Below are 20778 nucleotides of genomic sequence, written 5' to 3' on the forward strand. Positions count from 1 at the left end.
CATAATATGCTCACTAAAACAAAATAGCTAAAATGATTTTAACTGTTTAAATTGATTACAATTGTAAAGACTATGGCTCTATGAAATATACTAAAAGTAAATAATAGAAAATTGTATCTATACTATTTTTAAAGCCTAGTATTTGCCTGCTTATCAATAAAGACAAATGAAAATATTTTAGAAGCATATGAATAAAATTTTTATTAATATTTTAATGCTTTTGTAATAAAAATTTTTACTTAATTTTAATCGTAATTAGTGTCTTAAACTAAATTTTTCATCAGTTGTAACAACTTTAGATCTATAATGCCATTATACATTTGTAAAGCCTATCCAGTTATATTTTTCATAACCAGTTTAATAGTCAAGGCAAAACCTTACATTGATACATCCAATCCCATAGGATTAGCAGAGTTGAAAGCTGCTCATTCCATATTACCTAATCCCCTTATTTTAGTTGATTTAAATTGGACTACTTGAAAGCTATATCAAGACCAATATTTGAGAGAAATAATCCTGAATGTTTGATGGAACAAAAGCCTGCACTGACAGGCTGATTCTTTACCACTAGCGCCACCTGGGAAGCCCACGAGAAGGGTAGGCACCCCTGAGCCCCATATTGCTCAAGGGTCAACTGTATTTTAAATCCATTTAAGTCCATATTTTAAATCTGTCAGGTAGAGTGTTCAGACTTACTTCTAGGGCTCTCTACTGACCAGTATTTGAAGAGAGGAATTATGTATTGCCATTTACTTTTAGGTTTAAAAAATGCAGTATTGGAGAGTTAACATAGCCTAATAAAGCATCTGCTTTACAGAGCTTTCTGTGCTCTGCACCAGGAAGGCCAAGTAAACTCCCCTGGGCAGAAATTGAACATGTCTACTGAGTTCCTGCAAGGAGATCCAACCAGTCCATTCTGAAGGAGATCAACTCTGGGATTTCTTTGGAAGGAATGATGCTAAAGCTGAAGCTCCAGTACTTTGGCCACCTCATGCAAAGAGTTGACCCATTGGAAAAGACTTTGATGCTGGGAGGGATTGGGGGCAGGAGGAGAAGGGGATGACCAAGGTTGAGATGGCTGGATAGCATCACGGACTTGATGGACACGAGTCTGAGTGAACTCCTGGAGTTGGTGACGGACAGGGAGGCCTGGCGTCCTGCAATTCATGGGGTCGCAAAGAGTCGGACATGACTGAGCGACTGAACTGAACTGAACTGAATGAGTTCCTTTCACAGATGAGTCTAAAGGCTTCCTGACCTAAGTCCATTCTGCTGGGGGAAGGCTTACTTATGAGAGTTGAACCAAGGAGGACTTTTTGGATCACCGTTAGGAGAGAGCAGTTGAATGGAATGCCTGTTCCTTCTGGAGAGCCAGGGAAGCTTGAAATTTGGTGACAGGTGCCATCATTCAGATTATTCAGTAGTGAGGCAAGTTCCCTGCAAGGGAGCACTCTCAGACGGGTCCTTTTGCAAGGGAGTACAGAAGAAAACTTGAAAGGGTCAGATTGTGTTGAATCAGTAGTCAGTGTGTCTTAGGTTCTGAATGCTGCTTCAGGATTCTACTCTCTGCCTCCAACCCTTGCTGGACTGGTGTTTGTCTTCCCTGGAGAAATGAACAAAAATTAACTGTCTAAGCTGTGTTCTATTAAGAAACTTTCCTTCTGTAATGGACACCAAAGTTTACTATTAGATAAATCCTAAAAACCAGCTTTCTGAGCACACATGAGTTGTCCGTTATAAACTTAGGACACTGAATCCTCATTTTTACATGCCATGCATTTAACTCCTAATCATAGATATTTTTCTTACCTGTAGTCTAATCATTTCCATTCCCCAGCTGACGTTTGAGACTGTCACCTCTGTGTTAGATTCTTTGAGGGCAAGATTTTTCCAAGAGCCATTCTTTACAGTGTTATGGGAGCCATAACAGGATGTATTGGGACAAATAGTGAGAAGCCAGAGTCCGTTTTTGTCTGTTAATAATGTGGAGTTTTTACTGTCAGTTCTTGCCCTGCCTGGCCATTAAAACAGTCTCTCAATGGAAAACAAAAGTAGGCTAGAACAAAGAAAATTGATAACTCTTTTTAGAGTCTTTCTTATTGGTTAGCCACTTTGTGAAACAGTTTATGTTCATACTTTACAATGAAACCTTCCTTGACCACTCTGGGTTAAGTTGTACCTTCACCAATCCTTTTTCCTTATAGTATTTATCATTGTCATGCAGCAGATGTTTTACTTCTAAATTTTATTGTCCTGAAATGTAATGTCATGCATGCCTAAAGCATAGTTGGCATAAAACCCAGTACTCAATGCATGAATGAAAATAATCTCATTTAACTTTTTTAAACTTTTCAAGTCTTTCCCATAGTTAATGTTTTAAGTTAGAAGTCAATTCTTTTATGTGCCTACTGCTGAAGTGGTTAGGTGAGCACTGAAAGATATGTGAAGCAGCATGTAGAATATCTGCTTCCTGAGAACCAGAATAATAATGTGAAAGTGAAAGTGAAGTCGCTCAGTCGTGTTGGACTCTTTGTGACCCCATGGACTGTAGCCTCCCAGGCTCCTCCATCCATGGGATTTTCCAGGCAAGAGTACTGGAGTGGGGGTGCCATTTCCTTCTCCAGGGGATCTTCCCAACCCAGGGATTGAACACGGGTCTCCAGCTTTGTAGGCAGACACTTTACCGTCTGAGCCACCAGGGAAGCTGTAATATAATAATGTTAAGGGTGGGCCTTTCTAAGATAGATGACACACTCCCAGAAATAAATTTGAATAACTTGCTCAACTCTTCTGCCCTCTAGAGATATATGTCATTGATATATGTTCCAAATATATGGTGTATATAGTTTGAAAAGACTTATTTTCTCCCTTTCCTCCTTTATGGAAGAAATCATGCCTTTTTACCTCAAATCCTTACTATAATGAATACTAAATGATAAGACCAAGGTCAACTTCCTGACCCAATCTTCATTGACAGCAAAAATTTTGTTTGGAGTATCTAATTAAAATCTATCAGACTTGGGCTTCCCTGGTGACTCAGTGGTAAAGAATCCTCCTGCCAGTGCAGATGACACAGGTTCGATCCCTGATCTGGGAAGATCCCACATGCCACAGATCAACTAAGTCTGGGGGCCACAGCTCTTGAACCTGTGCTCTAGAGCCCGGAGGCCACTACCGACACTGTGTGCCGCAATTACTGACCCTCGAGCCCTAGAGTCTGTGCTCGGCAACAAGAGAAGCCACTGCAGTGAGAAGCCCTCTCACCGCAGCTCAAGTAGCCCCTACTAGCCACAACTAGAGGAAAGTCCACACAGCAACAGAGACCCAGCGCAGCCAGAGATGAGTGTGTATATGTATCAATCAGACTTGGAAAAGGCTCCTTGTTAGAAGACAGAGTTTATCTTGTGATGTGGCCCTGAGGTTACTGTTACTAATCTGACTTTTTCCTTTCAGTCACTTGGTGAAGAGGAAATGAATAACTTTCAAGAGAGCATTTTTGTGTCGATTTTACATGTCTAGGGAAGGTTTGGGGTGTGGTGCTTGTTGACAAGGGGGCTGGATTTAAATAGTTGGGTTTGCTTTGTTTTTTGAGTATCACAAAAAGAAATCATATGTATAAGGCCATGCCATCCATTCAGATAAACTTGAACCGTTTATTCTTATTTTCATCAAGTATGTGAGTGAGTTATTTTATCCCTTAGTATGGGAGGACAATATAATTATAATTATTTTTTTGTTTTTTCTTCCTGTTAGGAACTCAGGTGGACTAAATTGGCACTAAGGGCACAAATCATGAGTTCTGGTTACTTTTCTGTTTCATAATTGTTAAGATTGCCCTTACCGTTGTCAGCTAGCTTTCAAATTCATTTTATTGTCACAAAGAGAAATAGGAAAGAATAAGATGGCAATCTCTCACCCATTTACCTGAAAGAAATTCAAATTTTTATTAGTATCTTTATATTTAAGGAATGAGATAATTACACAGAAATGTGTTTTGATATAAAACAAATGAATTCTTATAGTTTTCTAGTCTCTCTATTTTTGCATCTTAAGTTATTTCAAACCGTTAGAAAAGCAAATTAAGAGGAAAAGAAGGAAAGGTTACTAGGAGCAGCGACAGGAATTAGAGGACTAAGTTTTCCTCTTCATGGCCTGCACCTTTGCTGAGGCTGTAGCTTTGTAACCTTGAAGAATCAATTAGAACAAATCCAATTTTTTTGAAACATAGTTGCTGGGTTCCCAGGGACTATCCTTTATCTCCATGCTATAAAATCAAAAACAAACAAAAAACTTAAAACACAGTGACTGAAAATATCTAAACCTTGTCCTTCCTGCTACAGCCAATCCCCACCACTAGTAGAACCCTAGGATCTTTTCCAGCATCGTACAGAACATTGATAATAACCTTTGCCTCACCTAAATGAGCCAGAGAAATATTACATGATCATTCTGTGATGCTCACTTTTTGTAGAATTTAACTGTGGGCAGAAGTAGTCTCCTTAGAGATGGTTCTTATTTGAATCCTTTTTCAGAGGTACTCAAATCTATAGGTTTCTGTATTTTCTATCTATTTGAACCCTAGCAGTATGCCCTTCTCTCAGCATTTCAGTTGATTTTTAGTTGCCTGGACATTTATGTAGCCATGATACATCCTACCATGTTATTCATGATTTCAATTTCAGGGATTTAGCCTCCCTTTTTTACTAAGCCCTAAACATATCACAGAGTATATTTTTAGAGCACATTTATAAAAAATGACCACATGGTTCTCATGGCAAGTTAGGAAACTAAAAATTGCTGAAAATTAAGAATTCTAAGCAAAACGCATTGAAAAATAGAGTCCTTATACCTTGACCTTTTTCTCTATCTTCCTTATTCAATCCTGTGGAAGAACAGCTTTCACAACTGCTGGGGCCTGAGAGAATATAATATCAGGTATGTTGATTGTTTCCATAAATTAAAAAAAATAAATTATAGAGTAAGGTTCCACTTTCCCCATTCAGCCCTTCTGTCAGTAATGCTGGTGAAGAAAGAGACCTTTTAGTAACTGTGCTCCTAAATCAATGTCTCCTTTCAGGGGAAAAAAAAAAAAATTAGAATTTTTTCCAGATTTTGTTTTGTTTCTGTAGTTTACAAAATAAAAGACAGACCAATTCAAGTACGAAGATCCTATCTTTATATATTTTCCCTCCACATGTGATAATTTAATGGAAGAAACAAATTGGGGATTTTAAGTTTCTGAATTTTAAACGACCACTTCTAAATACAAATTTAAATCAGAACTTATTTTAAAGCCTTTCTTTGATATTAGCTGGAAAAGAAAAATTTGAAGAACTAATTATGAATGTGATACCCTTGGGTTGGTCCTCTTCCATCAAGACTCTGTCAGTGTCAACCTATGTCTCAACAGGAGACTTTCTGCTTCTTCTGGAAATAAGAATAATGATCCATTAAAGATTTGCATGAAAGATCCTCATTTAAGTCTTCACTGGTTACCATCTTTATAAATACCGACTGTTACCCAGTTTTGTGACCTTGTTTAAAAAAAAAAAAAAAAAAGAACCTGACTAATGCTTGAGGGGGAAGTCTCAAAATAAGAAGCACATTACTGCAAAGAAATTTATTTCAAACAGGAGAAATCCTTCTTTATTAATGTTTGAAAAATTGTGGGATAAACCTGATTCATTATGTTCCCTAAGAAAGCAGGAGCAAATCTCTCCACTCAGACTACCTGTGCCAGTAAATAGTGGGAATGTGTTTCCTTACCATCTGCTTGGAGGTTTTAAAGTTGTAGTAATAAAATACTGAAAATACTCCCTGATTCCTCAATTCATCTGGTATGTTTTCATAGTTCAAAGGCAAATGTCCTGAGCAGACAAGCTGAAACACTAAAAATTAACTCAGTTGTTTGAAATAAAGAATATTGTTTCAGGTGTTTTTTTAAATAACAGAAGACAAGTGGAAAGTTACACTTTTTCTTTTCCAAGTCCAGCCTGGTAAAAGCTTTTGTTTCTGACCTATGCTAATATCACGGTTGTCAGAAGTATCTTCTAATTGCAGTAACATCTTGATGGCTTATGAGGGAATAGTATCCGTGTTTTTCTGCACTTACCTGAGGAAAGTCAGTACTGGTGGAACATTGTCTTCAATAACTTGTGGTCAAGTCTGACACTCACATAGAATCTAGGAACCTTGCTCTTGTGGTATAACTCTTTTAAGTTGGTGAAGGTGACCGGGCTAAATGTTTCCTAACTTTCTTAAGATACCTTGCTTTTTCAAATAAAAGATTCTATATTTGTTGGTTGAATTTGAATTATAAACTCTCTTGCCAAAATGTGACTTTCAGCAAATATATATTTCAAAGTAATATTTATGTAATGTGTGTTAGGTCACTTCAGTTGTGTCCAACTCTTTGAGACCCTATGGACTGTAGTCCCCCAGGTAATAATAACCTAACATAGAAATATTTTATAAATTTCTTTTAATCCTCATGAAAATTCATGGGTGTTTTATCAGTGTTTCACAGACTTGAAAATTAATGCTCATCTTGCTTAATATCACAAAGCTAATGAGGGGCAAATCTGGAACTCAGATCCAGGCCTTCTAATTCTGTATCCTGTACCTGACCACTATATCCTGCTGTTTTAGATAGATCAGATTTGAAAGACCCAGCACTCATGCTCAAGTAGCAGCTGCTTTATTCATCATATTATATACTATAGGTCGTTTCTCCTTATTGGCTACTAATTTATCAATAAGAGACTTGCCTATTAACCTCAAGTTTCTAAAAGCTCCATCAAAGCTGCTTTCTTACTATACTAATCAGTTACCAGGTGATTTATGAAAAGTCTGTTCCACAGGTTCCAGAGGGATCAGTGAATCATACATTATGCTATATGATCCTCTCAGACATAAGTTGTCAGATTTTTTCTAAATTAAATTCCAACTCAGTTCAAGTTGCTTTTAAATATTGAAAGTAAATATGGCATTGTTTTTAACGTTTGATTTTCAAGGTTCATACTCCAGACTGCTGAGTCAGAAACTCTTGCCATCTTTAGCAATCTCTCCAAGTGACTCTGATGTATGATAAAATTGGATAAACTCAAATGATGAATAATATGATAGCTTCATCCTCAGTCAGAAAATTTAAAATAAAACAGTGGGTGGGATACTTTTTCATACTTATAAGATTAGCTAAAATGTCAATCTTAAGCTTTCATAAGGATGTGGAGAAATTGTAGCATTGCTTTTGGTAAACAAATTGGCTTAATAGTCTTGGGGAGCAGTTTGGGAATACCAGCAAAGTTAAAGATGTGCATCTTATATGACCAAGTACTTCTACTTTTAGGTAGCTGCATACTATAACAGAAACTCCTGCACAAGGACACAACAGTCACAAATAAGAATTTTTATTGTGGCACTATTTGAAATAATGAAATTGTCTGTCATAAAGAAATGGATAAACTGGTTTTAGTCCATATAACAAACACTACTGTATACTCTAAAAACTTAGAGAATTCTGAAGCAAATATGGCAAAAAGTTAACATTTTTTAATATGGATGGTGATACATATGTTCTTTCTGTACTTTGGTTGAAATACTTTATTGTTTTAAATTTGAAAATTAAATGGGGTATTGAAAGAATTATCATCTGGCTGTGTCATACATTTTCAGTTTTTGCCTCAAAAAGGTGTGGATAAACTAGAATTTTCAATCTAGTTGAGGAGGAAGGTGTAAGTAGACACCAAAAAAATTGCTTTGAACAATCAATAAATGTGAATTAATTGAGTTTAAAACCCTTAGTAATTGCTATGGCCCAAAGTAAACAGACAAACAGGCTCTTATAGGATCATGTATGATCATGTAGGCAAAATTTATTAGAACTGAAATGGTAACCCACTCCAGTGTTCTTGCCTGGAGAATCCCAGGGACGGGGGAGTCTGGTGGGCTGCCGTCTATGGGGTCGCACAGAGTCAGACACGACTGAAGTGACTTAGCTTAGCTTTTTTTTTTAAAGTAAAGTAGATGAAAGCATGAAGGCTATATAATCTGAGCTGTATGTTCTTAACATTTTTTTACCCATGTCTCAATTTGATAAAAGTAAACAGCTTGGCTATTTTCGATTCATTCAGGTATGACCTAAATCAAATCCCTTATGATTATACAGTGGAAGTGAGAAATAGATTTAAGGGACTAGATCTGATAGATAGAGTGCCTGATGAACTATGGAATGAGGTTTGTGACATTGTACAGGAGACAGGGATCAAGACCATCCCCATGGAAAAGAAATGCAAACAAGCAAAGTGGCTGTCTGGGGAGGCCTTACAAATAGCTGTGAAAAGAAGAGAAGCGAAAAGCAAAGGAGAAAAGGACAGATATAACCATCTGAATGCAGAGTCCCACAGGATAGCAAGAAGAGATAAGAAAGCCTTCATCAGCGATCAATGCAAAGAAATAGAGGAAAACAACAGAATGGGAAAGACTAGAGATCTCTTCAAGAAAATTAGAGATACCAAGAGAACATTTCATGCAAAGATGGGCTCAATAAAGGACAGAAATGGTATAGACCTAACAGAAGCAGAAGATATTAAGAAGAGGTGGCAAGAATACACGGAAGAACTGTACAAAAAAGATCTTCAAGACCAAGATAATCACGATGGTGTGATCACTCACCTAGAGCCAGACATTCTAGAATGTGAAGTCAAGTGGGCCTTAGAAAGCATCACAACGAACAAAGCTAGTGGAGGTGATGGAATTCCAGTTGAGCTGTTTCAAATCCTGAAAGATGATGCTGTGAAAGTGCTGCACTCAATATGCCATCAAATTGGGAAAACTCAGCAGTGGCCACAGGACTGGAAAAGGTTAGTTTTCATTCCAGTCCCAAGGAAAGGCAATGCAAAAGAATGCTCAAACTACCACACAATTGCACTCATCTCACATGCTAGTAAAGTAATGCTCAAAATTCTCCAAGCCAGGCTTCAGCAATACATGAACCATGAACTTCCGGATGTTCAAGCTGGTTTTAGAAAAGGCAGAGGAACCAGAGATCAAATTGTCCACATCCACTGGATCATGGAAAAAGCAAGAGAGTTCCAGGAAAACATGTATTTCTGCTTTATTGACTATGCCAAAGCCTTTGACTATGTGGATCACAGTAAACTGTGGAAAATTCTGAAAGAGATGGGACTACCAGACCAGCTGACCTGCCTCTTGAGAAACCTGTATGTAGGTCAGGAAGCAACAGTTAGAACTGGACATGGAACAACAGATTGGTTCCAAATAGGAAAAGGAGTACGTCAAGGCTGTATATTGTCACCCTGCTTATTTAACTTCTATGCAGAGTACATCATGAGAAATGCTGGGCTGGAAGAAGCACAAGCTTGAATCAAGATTGCCAGGAGAAATATCAATAACCTCAGATATGCAGATGACACCACCCTTATGGCGGAAAGTGAAGAGGAAGTAAAAAGCCTCTTGATGAAAGTGAAAGTGGAGAGTGAAAAAGTTGGGTTAAAGCTCAACATTCAGAAAACGAAGATCATGGCCTCTGGTCCCATCACTTCATGGGAAATAGATGGGGAAACAGTGGAAACAGTGTCAGACTTTATTTTTTTTAGGCTCCAAAATCACTGCAGATGGTGACTGCAGTCATGAAATTAAAAGATGCTTACTCCTTGGAAGAAAAGTTATGACCAACCTAGAGAGCATATTGAAAAGCAGAGACATTACTTTGCCAACTAAGGTCCGTCTAGTCAAGGCTATGGTTTTTCCAGTGGTCATGTATGGATGTGAGAGTTGGACTGTGAAGAAAGCTGAGCGCCGAAGAATTGATGCTTTTGAACTGTGGTATTGGAGAAGACTCTTGAGAGTCCCTTGGACTGCAAGGAGATCCAACCAGTCCATTCTGAAGGAGATCACTCACCAGTAGTTTGGCCACCTCATGCGAAGAGTTGACTCATTGGAAAAGACTCTGATGCTGGGAGGGATTGGGGGCAGGAGGAGAAGGGCACTACAGAGGATGAGATGGCTGGATGGCATCACTGACTTGATGGATGTGAGTCTGAGTGAACTCAGGGAGTTGGTGATAGACAGGGAAGCCTGGCGTGCTGTGATTCATGGGGTTCCAAAGAGTTGGACACGACTGAGCAACTGAACTGAACTGAAATAGCTTGGCTAGTATAATTTGAAATTTCAAAATAAGTTAAATACTATTCTAAGAATGAATGAAAGCTTTTGTGATTAGAGAGGAGCCCATTTCCTCTCTCAACATTTTATTTACATAGAGGAAAAGGTCTAACTTTCTATATTAATCAGGAGGGGCAAGGCGATGCTGCCAAAACAAAGGAAGCCTGAAATATCAGTGGCCTAACCAGAAGAACTTGTTTTCATTCACATTATATGTATAGCACAAATCACTGGAGTCCCCTGCTCCACATAGTCCCTCAGGAATCCACATTGACCAACATTGCCATGTTGTAGCCTCACCACTGAAACACAGGACTCCCAAGGTGCCACAAAGGGGGTTAAAGGATATTCAGATCAGTTCAGTCACTCAATCGTGTCTGCCTCTCTGTGACCCCATGGACTGCATCATGCCAGGCTTCCCTGTCTATCACCAACTCCTGGAGTTTACTCAAACTCATGTCCGTATTGTCAGTGATGCCATCCAACCATCTCATCGTCTGTCGTCCCCTTCTCTTACCTTCAGTTTTTCCCAGCATCAGGGTCTTTGTTCCAGTGAGTCAGTTCTTTGCATCAGGTGCCCTCAGTATTGGAATCTGATTGTTCGCTCTATGCTTTTCTTTCTAGGATGTGAAAGGGCAAAGCATTATCTAGGCCATTTGCAACATTAGGTCTGTAATATTGCTTTTCAAAGTTTTCATACTCAAAGTTTCTGAAAAAACACCTGTATAAAGATATGCTTATGTAAATGGGATGACTGACACAAAAGGTCTGCTTACCTACTTGAGAATAAACAAGGAGATTTTTGCCAAAAATTCTTCAGAGTAGTTTCCTAGAATGTCTTTGACATCTGAATCAAACTTCAGTTCCAAGATTACTTTTGGATAGCTTCTTGCAAAGATTGAATTATAAGAGAGAAGCCTCATAAGCTTTGGGGCAAGATTTTCAACTACAGTCATGGGAACTTATCACCTTAGTTCATTAAACAAACTAGATAGTACCTGAGGTTCCCCCTAAACTTGAAGACACTTTTAATATCTTTGCTTTGAGACCTCTCTCTTTATTGAGAACTTCACTTCTTCAACTCAAGAAAATGGAAGACTTTTAAGCCTAATAAATAGGGATGTTGATAATTGTCATTTGAAGTTTCAGGTCAGATATTCAGATATGTCTGCCACATATATCAAGCTCTATTAAAAATTGTAATGTTTATTGTTGTTAAATATACATAACATAAAGTTTCCCATTCGTACTATTTAGCATATTCAGTGTTATGTAAACATCACCTCTACCCAGTTCTGAAGCATTTTCATCACCCCAAGGAAACCCACTAAGCAGTCAGTCCTCTTCGTGCCCTCCTGCCAGTTCCTGGCAGCCACTAATCTTTCTCTCTCCATGGATTTGACTGTTCTCGATATTTCATAATAGTGAAAGCATTTGATAAATGGTTTTTTGTATCTGACTTCTCTCACCTAGCATAATGTTTTCAAAGGTTCATCCACGTTGTAGCATATATTAATGCATTATTTCATTTTATGGCGAAATTTTAAAATTATAATTTTTAAAAATGTATGCAGTTTTTTTTCCTAATGCTCTAAAAATAAAACAGCTTTGTCGTTCATTTCATAAATCCATGAAGCATACTTCTTTTTGACAATTAATGAATCTCCACATGGAACAAAACTTTACTCTTGATGTTTGAATCTTTATACAGTATATCAGATAATCTGGTGTTTAACATACTTGCCACATGATATTCTTGCCTTGATATAATCAAGCAAAGTTAAGATCTTATACACCACGAATCATTGTTTTGGAGGCCAGTGATTAGCTGTAAGTGACAGGTGTATCCAAAACCAAAATTCTCATGGTAAACTCAGCTTCACTGGACTAGAATGCCATCACTATACACTTAAGTCATTTTGTTCTCATTTGCTTCTTAGAATTTTGATGTCAGTTTTAGTAAACTCTCCAATTATTTTCTTCTGTGTGTTGAGTCCCACATAACAAAAGAGTAATTGACAGTAGTAATTTTTCACTGTTTGAAAGATAAATTAAAGGATGCGGCAGTGAGTTTGATCTTTTTCAAAACGATTCCATCTTTGAATCATCTCTTTGGCACTTTTTCCTAATTTGGATTATCTTCTGAATTCCTTCTGGAATTTCTTCTCTCCTCTTTTCTCTAGTATATATAAAAGTTGAAAACTATAGAAACCAAGGTTTTTCCAACAGTATAAAGTTTTTTTTTATTCTTAGTCATCAAAAATGGTGGGTTTTTTGTTTGATATTTTTAAGTGAGGTGTAACTGATGTAACATTATATTAATTTCAGGTGTACAACATAATGATTCGGTATTTGGGCTCAGAGTTTTTGTCTGTTTTATTGTTGTTTTTAGATTCCACATAAAAGGAAGATCATATGATATTTATCCTTCTCTGTCTGACTTGTTTTACTTAGCATAGTGCCCTCAAGGTCCATTCACGTTGCCACAAATGGCAAAATTTTACTCATTTTTATGGCTGAATAATATTCCATTAAGAAAGAGAGTTTACCCAAGGGAAAAAAAAAGATGTTTTGTATTGCATTTTCTTAGACTTTGCCCATAATAATACTCATGGGTTTTTTGGCAACATAAACTATTTTTGATTTAATGTGAAAGGCTCTGTTGGGTTTAAGTGGGTGATGTTAATAATATTCAACAAGAGGTATTTTAGGAACTATATTTAAGACAGATTAAAGTGGGGAAAGATAGATGCAGGCAAAACAGATAGATATTTTTTAGTAACTCAAGAATCATTATGGGCCAAAGAACTAAACAGACATTTCTCCAAAGAAGACATACAGATGGCTAACAAACACACGAAAAGATGCTCAACATCACTCATTATCAGAGAAATGCAAATCAAAACCACAGTGAGGTACCATTTCATGCCAGTCAGAATGGCTACTATCCAAAAGTCTACAACCAATAAATGCTGGAGACGGTGTAGAGAAAAGGGAACCCTCTTACACAGTTGGTGGGAATGCAAACTAGTACAGCCACTATGGAGAACAGTGTGGAGATTCCTTAAAAAACTGGAAATTGAACTGCCATATGACCCAGCAATCCCACTGCTGGGCATACACACCAAGGAAACCAGAATCGAAAGAGACACGTGTACCCCAGTGTTCATCACAGCACTGTTTATAATAGTCAGGACATGGAAGCAACCTAGATGTCCATCAGCAGACGAATAGATAAGAAAGCTGTGGTACATACACACAATGGAGCATTATTCAGCCATTAAAAAGAATATATTTGAATCAGTTCTAATGAGGTGGATGAAACTGGAGCCTATTATACAGAGTGAAGTAAGTCAGAATGAAAAATACCAATACAGTATACTAACACATATATATGAAATTTAGAAAGACAGTAATGATAACCCTGTATGTGAGACAGCAAAAGAGACACAGATGTATAGAACAGTCTTTTGGACTCTGTGGGAGAGGGCAAGGGCGGGATGATATGGGAGAATGGCATTGAAACATGTATAATATCATATGTGAAATGAATTGCCAGTCCAGGTTCGATGCATGAGACAGGATGCTCAGGGCTGGTGCACTGGGTTGACCCAGAGGGTTGGTATGGGGAGGGAGGAGGGAGTAGGATTCAGAATGGGGAACACGTGTACACCCATGGCAGATTCATGTTGATGTATGGCAAAACCACTACAATATTGTAAAGTAATTAGCCTTCAATTAAAATAAATAAATTTATATTAAAAAATCAAAATAAAAAGAATCATTGTACGTTACTTCAGGGCAGGGACTATTGTGTTGTTCATCTATTTCCAGCCTTTATATAGGTTGTGATACACAAGTTAACACTTATCATTTATGGAATGTTACACAAAATAAAATTAGTGAATAAATAAATGAGTAAATGAGTTCTCCTTTATTGTTGAAAGAAAGACAGCTAAAGACTTAAACTAATGTAGTGGCTGGGAAAATAAAGAGACTGGAAGAACATGGGGGAAAGAGTTAAGTCTAAACGGAAGATTCGAATGGAACACAACAAGAGGAACAAAACTAGGCAGACTCTGAAACTGAACACTGGGAAACTAGAGAAAAGAAGATGTTAGATAACAGTTTTGAAAGGAAATGTCTGTGTTTCTATAGGATTTTTGTTGTTGTTGTAGAGGGGAAAGTTATATAAGATATTGCTGGTCAGTCTATCAGATATTAGAACTAGCTGGAAAATACCCCATAGACAGTAGAATGAAAACAATGTAGATTTGAGAGTTGATTCCATGTAATTGATTAAATCATTCTGTGGATAGATTCTAAGATTAAACTGTTTTTTAATGAATTCTGGTGAAAAGAATAAGGCTAAATTATATCAGTTTATGCTTTTTAAATAAATTGGATCTGTGTTTAGTTGTACTTTATTATGTAAGGATTCTGTCACCAAAAATGCCAGTAATCTGTCTATATTTTCCATTGCAGTGCAATTCAATTGTAATGAATTAGGTTGCCAAAATGTTATATATGTTTTTATTGCAGTAGGATTTATGGCAGATTTAAAACTATCTTGTGGCAAACTCAGCTGGGAAGACAACTCTACAGTCCTCTGAACAGTGGAAATTATTTTAAAGGCTACGTTTATAGACTAAATGACAAAGTTGAGGAACAGTAGTGACAGACAATCTTACAAATAGACTCCACGAGTAGCACCCACTGTTGCAAGTCAGAGAGGAATTACATCTGCCTTGTGTGAAAGTGACTGTTGTTTGCACTTTGGTACAGTTGGCCCTGTGGGTCCAGAGGTTCTGCGCTTGCAGTTTCAACCAACCCAGGATCACATTTGATTCCTCGGTTATGGTGCTTAAGGAGGACCGACTGTATACCACAATTTTATGTAAAGGACTTGTGCATTTGTGTATTTTGGTATCCACAGTTGGGGAGAAGGGAGTTCCTAGAACCAGTTACCACAGATACTGAGGAATAACTGGATTTTTAAACCTCAGCTCCACCCCCATTGACAGTAGCATCATTAGTCACATGTTCTAGATTTTTGAGAATTAGAAAAGAATCCTAGAAATTATCTCATTCATTTTACATTTTTCAGGAAAACCTGATAAGGCATGGAAGTCTCACAACCAGTTAAATGGTTAGGCTATTAGTAAATAGTCTCTTGACTCCCAGTCTAGTAATTTTTCTTTAATATTGTACAACCCTCCTTCTTTAAATGAGGTTTAATATGAGGAATTTTTGTCTCAGCCTTGATTTGATTTTCTTTATGCCTAGGATGTAAGAATTAATAAGAAAGTACCATTTTCTCTTACTAATCAGCATTTTATATGCAATAAATTTGTCAAACAACATGACTGTATTATTTTACTGATGAGAAAAAAGCCTAGATTTTGTTTGCTTTGGCAAGTGACTCATTCCATCTGGTTTAAATTTAGATAGTATTTTTTTAGGAAGATGTTAGTAAATTTTGTTGAGAGAAAAACAATTTTTAAAATGATCTTTGTGTTTTAATCCTTTTTAACTAACAGCAAGAAGTTGAGAAGTTTACAGACCTAGAGAAACTCTACCTCTACCTTCAGCTGCCTTCTGGTCTCAGCAATGGAGAGAAAAGGTATATTTCTTCTTGTCTTTGCCTCAGTTACAGTGTTTATATGTGTGTTGTGGTTGTTACTATTTTGCACTATTCCTAAAATCATCAGAAAATGACTGGCAAAACAGTAGATACTTTAGTCTTTGATCATATTTGGTTAAGTGTTTACCCATAGTTTTTGCTAATTTATTTGTGTACCTGGGTAGATTTATGTACCTGAGTCAGTCAGTTCAGTCACTCAGTCGTGTCTGACTCTTTGTGACCCCGTGAACCACAGAACGCCAGGCCTCCCTGTCCATCATCACCAACTCCTGGAGTTTACCCAAATTCATGTCCATTGAGTCGGTGAGGCCATCTAACCATCTCATCCTCTGTCATCCCCTTCTCCTCCTGCCCTCAATCTTTCCCAGCATCAGGGTCTTTTACAATGAGTCAGTTCTTCATATTAGGTGGCCAAAGTATTGGCATTTCAGCTTCAACATCAGTCCTTCCAATGAACACCCAGGATTGATCTGCTTTAGGATGGAATGGTTGGATCTCCTTGCAGTCCAAGGAACTCTTAAGAGTCTTCTCCAACACCACAGTTCAAAAGCATCAATTCTTCGGCACTCAGCTTTCATTATAGTCCAACTGTCACATCCATACATGACCACTGGAAAAACCATAGCCTTGACTAGACGGACCTTTGTTGACAAAGTAATGTCTCTGCTTTTGAATATGCTGTCTAGGTTGGTCATAACTTTCCTTCCAAGGAGCAAGCGTCTTTTAATTTCATGGCTGCAGTCACCAATGCAGTGATTTTGGAGCCCAGAAACATAAAGTCAGCCACTGTTTCCCCATCTATTTGCCATGAAGTGATGGGACCAGATGCCATGATCTTCGTTTTCTGAATGTTGAGCTTTAAGCCAACTTTTTCACTTTCATCAAGAGGCCTTTTAGTTCTTCTTCACTTTCTGCCATAAGGGTGGTGTCATCTGCCTAACTGAGGTTATTGATATTTCTCCTGGCAATCTTGATTCCAGCTTGTGCTTCCTCCAACCCAGCTTTTCTCATGATGTATTCTGCATATAAGTTAAATAAGCAGGGTGACAATATACAGCCTTGACGTACTCCTTTTCCTATTTGGAACCAATCTGTTGTTCCATGTCCATTTCTAACTGTTGCTTTCTGACCTGCCTACAGGTTTCTCAAGAGGCAAGTCAGGTGGTCTGGTATTCCCATCTCTTTCAGAATTTTCCACAGTTTATTGAGTACCTGAGTAAATGCTATGAAATGCAATTGGCTTATGTTTTATAAATAGATCAATATATTTATGCAATGTGGGAGATTTTGAAAATTGAACTGAAAAATCAAAGAATAAACATAACTATTGTGAACAATAAAGTGCAAGAATTTTTTTAGGTTGTCAGGTAAGCAGATCACAGAATTTTAAAAAGGGAGGAAAAAGTGAATTGTCTGTATGGCACATGAATTTATGATCAATGTGTGATGTTTTGAGTGCTTGGGTATTACTTTGTTTTCATTAGTAAAAACATGTAATAGCCTCATTTAGAAAATGTAGAGAAAAGTTGTTGATTCATACCTTCTACTCTGAGTTTCTCTACCCTTTTAAAAATTTCTCAGAATTTATTTCATTTATAGACATTATGCTTAACTTTCTCTTACTTTAAAAGTATATGTATGAAAAGAAATGGAGTGAAAAATCTGCTGCTTTTACTTTTTCCCCTTGGACCAAATTTTGTAACTTTTAATATTTTTTTTGTCCTAGAAATTGGTCAGTAATGTCTTTGGAAATACATAAATTATTATTGTTTTTGTAGCTGAAATGAATGTCAGAGTCAAATGAGGAGCTTACCTCACATTGTCTTGGTTGTCCATTTCATGAAATTAGTTTGTAAGTGACAATGCCAGGTAATAAAAATGTATAATGTTTAGTGAAGGCGTTGGTCTAGAGAGGAGGGCCAGTTACAGGAAGGCCCATGGAGGGAGATTTGTCCTGTCAGGATTTCTCCAGTGTGAATTCCATTCCAAAGCAATAGAATGCTTTAGTAAAATTTCAGGGTAGTTACTTGAGAATGCTAAGCAAATAGAAAATAAACAATGTTTTCGATAACTTTCATTTTGTAGTTCGATGATTCATAAGTTTAGGCAAATGAACAGGCAAGTAACTGAGCAGATGTCCCCTTAGAGGTAGTTGTGGGCTAAACAAATACCTTAAGTTTTCAGTACTCCATTGACTCTGCCGCTTTAGAGACAATGGTAGGGGACAGAACAGGGCCATAACTTCAGCTGAATGCTAGGTGTATAGAAAATGGCTCACAACCATAGGTGGACAGTTTGTGTTTGGAAAATTGGGCATAGACTCTAAGCCCAGAGTTTGGTTTGATCATTTATAGTGTGTTTACACACAGTCCTTTAGTGGAACATTTAGGCCTGGCTCAAGAATTATCAGTGAATTGCCATCTAGTTTAGCTAAAATATGTTCTTGTTTTATGATTAGTGATCAGAATGCCATGTCATCTAGTCGGGCACAGCAGATGCATGCCTTCTCCTGGATTCGAAATACCCTAGAGGAGCATCCTGAGACTTCACTGCCCAAACAGGAAGTCTATGATGAGTACAAGTAAGTTGTATGTGTGTATGTCTGGCATGCAATATATTAAAGAGCTTAAGTATGGCTGTGATGATTTGTTTTATCATTGGTGAATAACATGCTGGTATATGAGAGTTTAACTTGGACATCTGTAAGATTCCTTCCATGTCTAAGCTTCGCTCATTGTGTGTGTAATAAAGGACAGCATTACTGAGTGAAAGGATTTCTGTAAAATTTTTCTGGATGATAGGAGTGATATCTGAAGGCATAGAGACCTGAGAAAAAGTATATAGAATGTTATGAATTTTCTCAGACAAAGGAGTTCAGTGCCTTGTACATAGGAGACACTCAGACAGTTTTGATTGTACATGTAATTTATTTAAATGTGGTAAGCACAAGTATAGAGGCTAATAGGCCCTTCTGATTAGAGAAAATTAATAGATGCTAAATCTAGTCTTGTTTAACGTTTTATAATTGATTTGGAGTGTTCTGGCAGAGTAAATGAAACCAAAATTTTCTGGATATTGAAATATCAAAGCAAGGAGATTCTCTGTGTTGTCCTTACACAATTTGGAAGAAAAGTATCAAGTAAGTGCTGCTGTTAACCATTGTAAGATGATGCAAAAGAATGACACTTTTAAAGATCAGTGGTATCTAGAAAGAAAACTTTCTATCCTCATTCAAAATTCTGATTCATTCACCTTAAGAAATGTGCTAGAGTTGGAGAAAGTTTAAAGGGAAATGTCTGAAACAAATCAAGGGTACGAGGTTTAACTGAAGAGCTTTAGATGTTTCCTCTTTAGGAAAATGAAAGCTAAGAGTACTTGTGATCCAAATCTGTAAAGTTCATTCTCTCAATCTACAGCAATCTGCTGAATACCACCTACATGCTGTCTCAAACTCTGTAAGAAGTTCTGAGGATACAACAAATAAGACACAGCTTCTGCCATCAAGAATATGAATTTTATATATATATAATTTTTTAAAGAGACTTTTTCTAAAGACCTTTTGGGCTAGTCATCTTCCAGTTTGGAGTATGAGGTTTCCTGAATAGAAACCTAACATAGAGTGACAAGTCTTAAATTGAATCTGTTCTAAATACTCACTGAAAAACCTTTATTTTGAATTATTTCTGTTCATTCCAATGGCAGATACATTTGTGTGAAAACCAATCCGTTTAATAGTCATTAAAATCAAAATCCCTTTGAGAGAATAAATGAAGTTATAATCTAAGACCATATATTTTCTTTTAACTGTATTTTTATGCTAAATTAAGATATTAATAGAACCAAAAGGTTTAAGGGACTTTCCACACACAAAGACAGTTGACTTACAAACTGTTACAAATTTTTATATTTGTTGAAACTTTTGAAGCCTGATAATTACATGTATTTATGAAAGTGATGACTAATGTGTTAGTTTTTCTCATTATGAAAGTAGTATGTATTCATCGTGAAAGTTTTGACAGATAGTCATAAATGTGTGAAAAAGAAAACTAGCACCAGTAACCTTACTACCTAAAAATAAACATTTTGGCTTATTACTTCTTTTTATTTTTTCTATTTGTTATTATTGTTTAATCAAATTTTAACCCGACTGCTTACACAATTCTTAAATGAGGAAACAGTTTACAAATAATACTGCAGTGAATATTCTTGACTATAATTTTGTGTACATTATTAAAATTGGAATTGCTGGCTTATGAACCATTGTATATTAAGGATATTAACTATTAAAATGTAATTGTTTCAAGATTACTGTTTATTATTTAATTTTAATATTTTATAAGTAGTCTGATCTGTCTACATCTTTGCAGCTTATGAAATTGCTCTTTTGCTTAGAAAGAACTTTCCAGTGCTCCTAGCCACTGAATAATCCATGTGCATTTTCCCTTGATATATTACTCATTTCATTTTTCACGTGTAACCCTTTAGTCCTTCTGGACCAAGTATATACATTTATTTTCATAAACAAATGCCTTAAGATAAAGAACTAATTTTATTTTTTTCTAAATGGTTAATTATCCCCATCTTATTTATTGATAATCAAAAAAATTTTTTTCACAATACTAATCTAAATGTACCTTTTATCTTACTAAAGCCCTTGGGACTCAGTTTTCTTCCTTTGTATTTTTCTATTCCTACTTCAACACCATAGTATTTTTAAGTATTTCAGTCAGTAAATGTTTAAAAAGCTAAAAATTAACAGTGGTAGGACCAGCCTTCCCTCATGATCCCTCTTTTTCAAAATTTTCCATGGTTTTATTTTCATACCAATCAATTTTTTATGATGCTTGGAATCACTTTTCTAACTTATATTGGCTGTTTTATGAGAAATTGATACTGAAATTTACCAAAATGCTTTTTGGGCATCTGTTAAAATTATTCAGTCCTTCTTT

General features: G+C 36.6%; 1 protein-coding gene across 1 annotated transcript in view; it reads left to right on the top strand.

Annotated features, from left to right (window-relative positions):
- RFX7 (regulatory factor X7) overlaps positions 1-20778 on the top strand; it is a 138863-nt gene that overhangs the window by 80831 nt on the left and 37254 nt on the right. Inside the window, exons 4-5 of the mRNA XM_052646673.1 lie at positions 15726-15808; positions 18288-18410. Of these exons, the coding sequence (XP_052502633.1) occupies positions 15726-15808; positions 18288-18410 (206 nt within the window). The remainder of the gene's footprint in view (positions 1-15725; positions 15809-18287; positions 18411-20778) is intronic.

The sequence above is a fragment of the Budorcas taxicolor genome, chromosome 10 (genome assembly GCF_023091745.1).
Source record: "Budorcas taxicolor isolate Tak-1 chromosome 10, Takin1.1, whole genome shotgun sequence".
NCBI lineage: Eukaryota > Metazoa > Chordata > Mammalia > Artiodactyla > Bovidae > Budorcas > Budorcas taxicolor.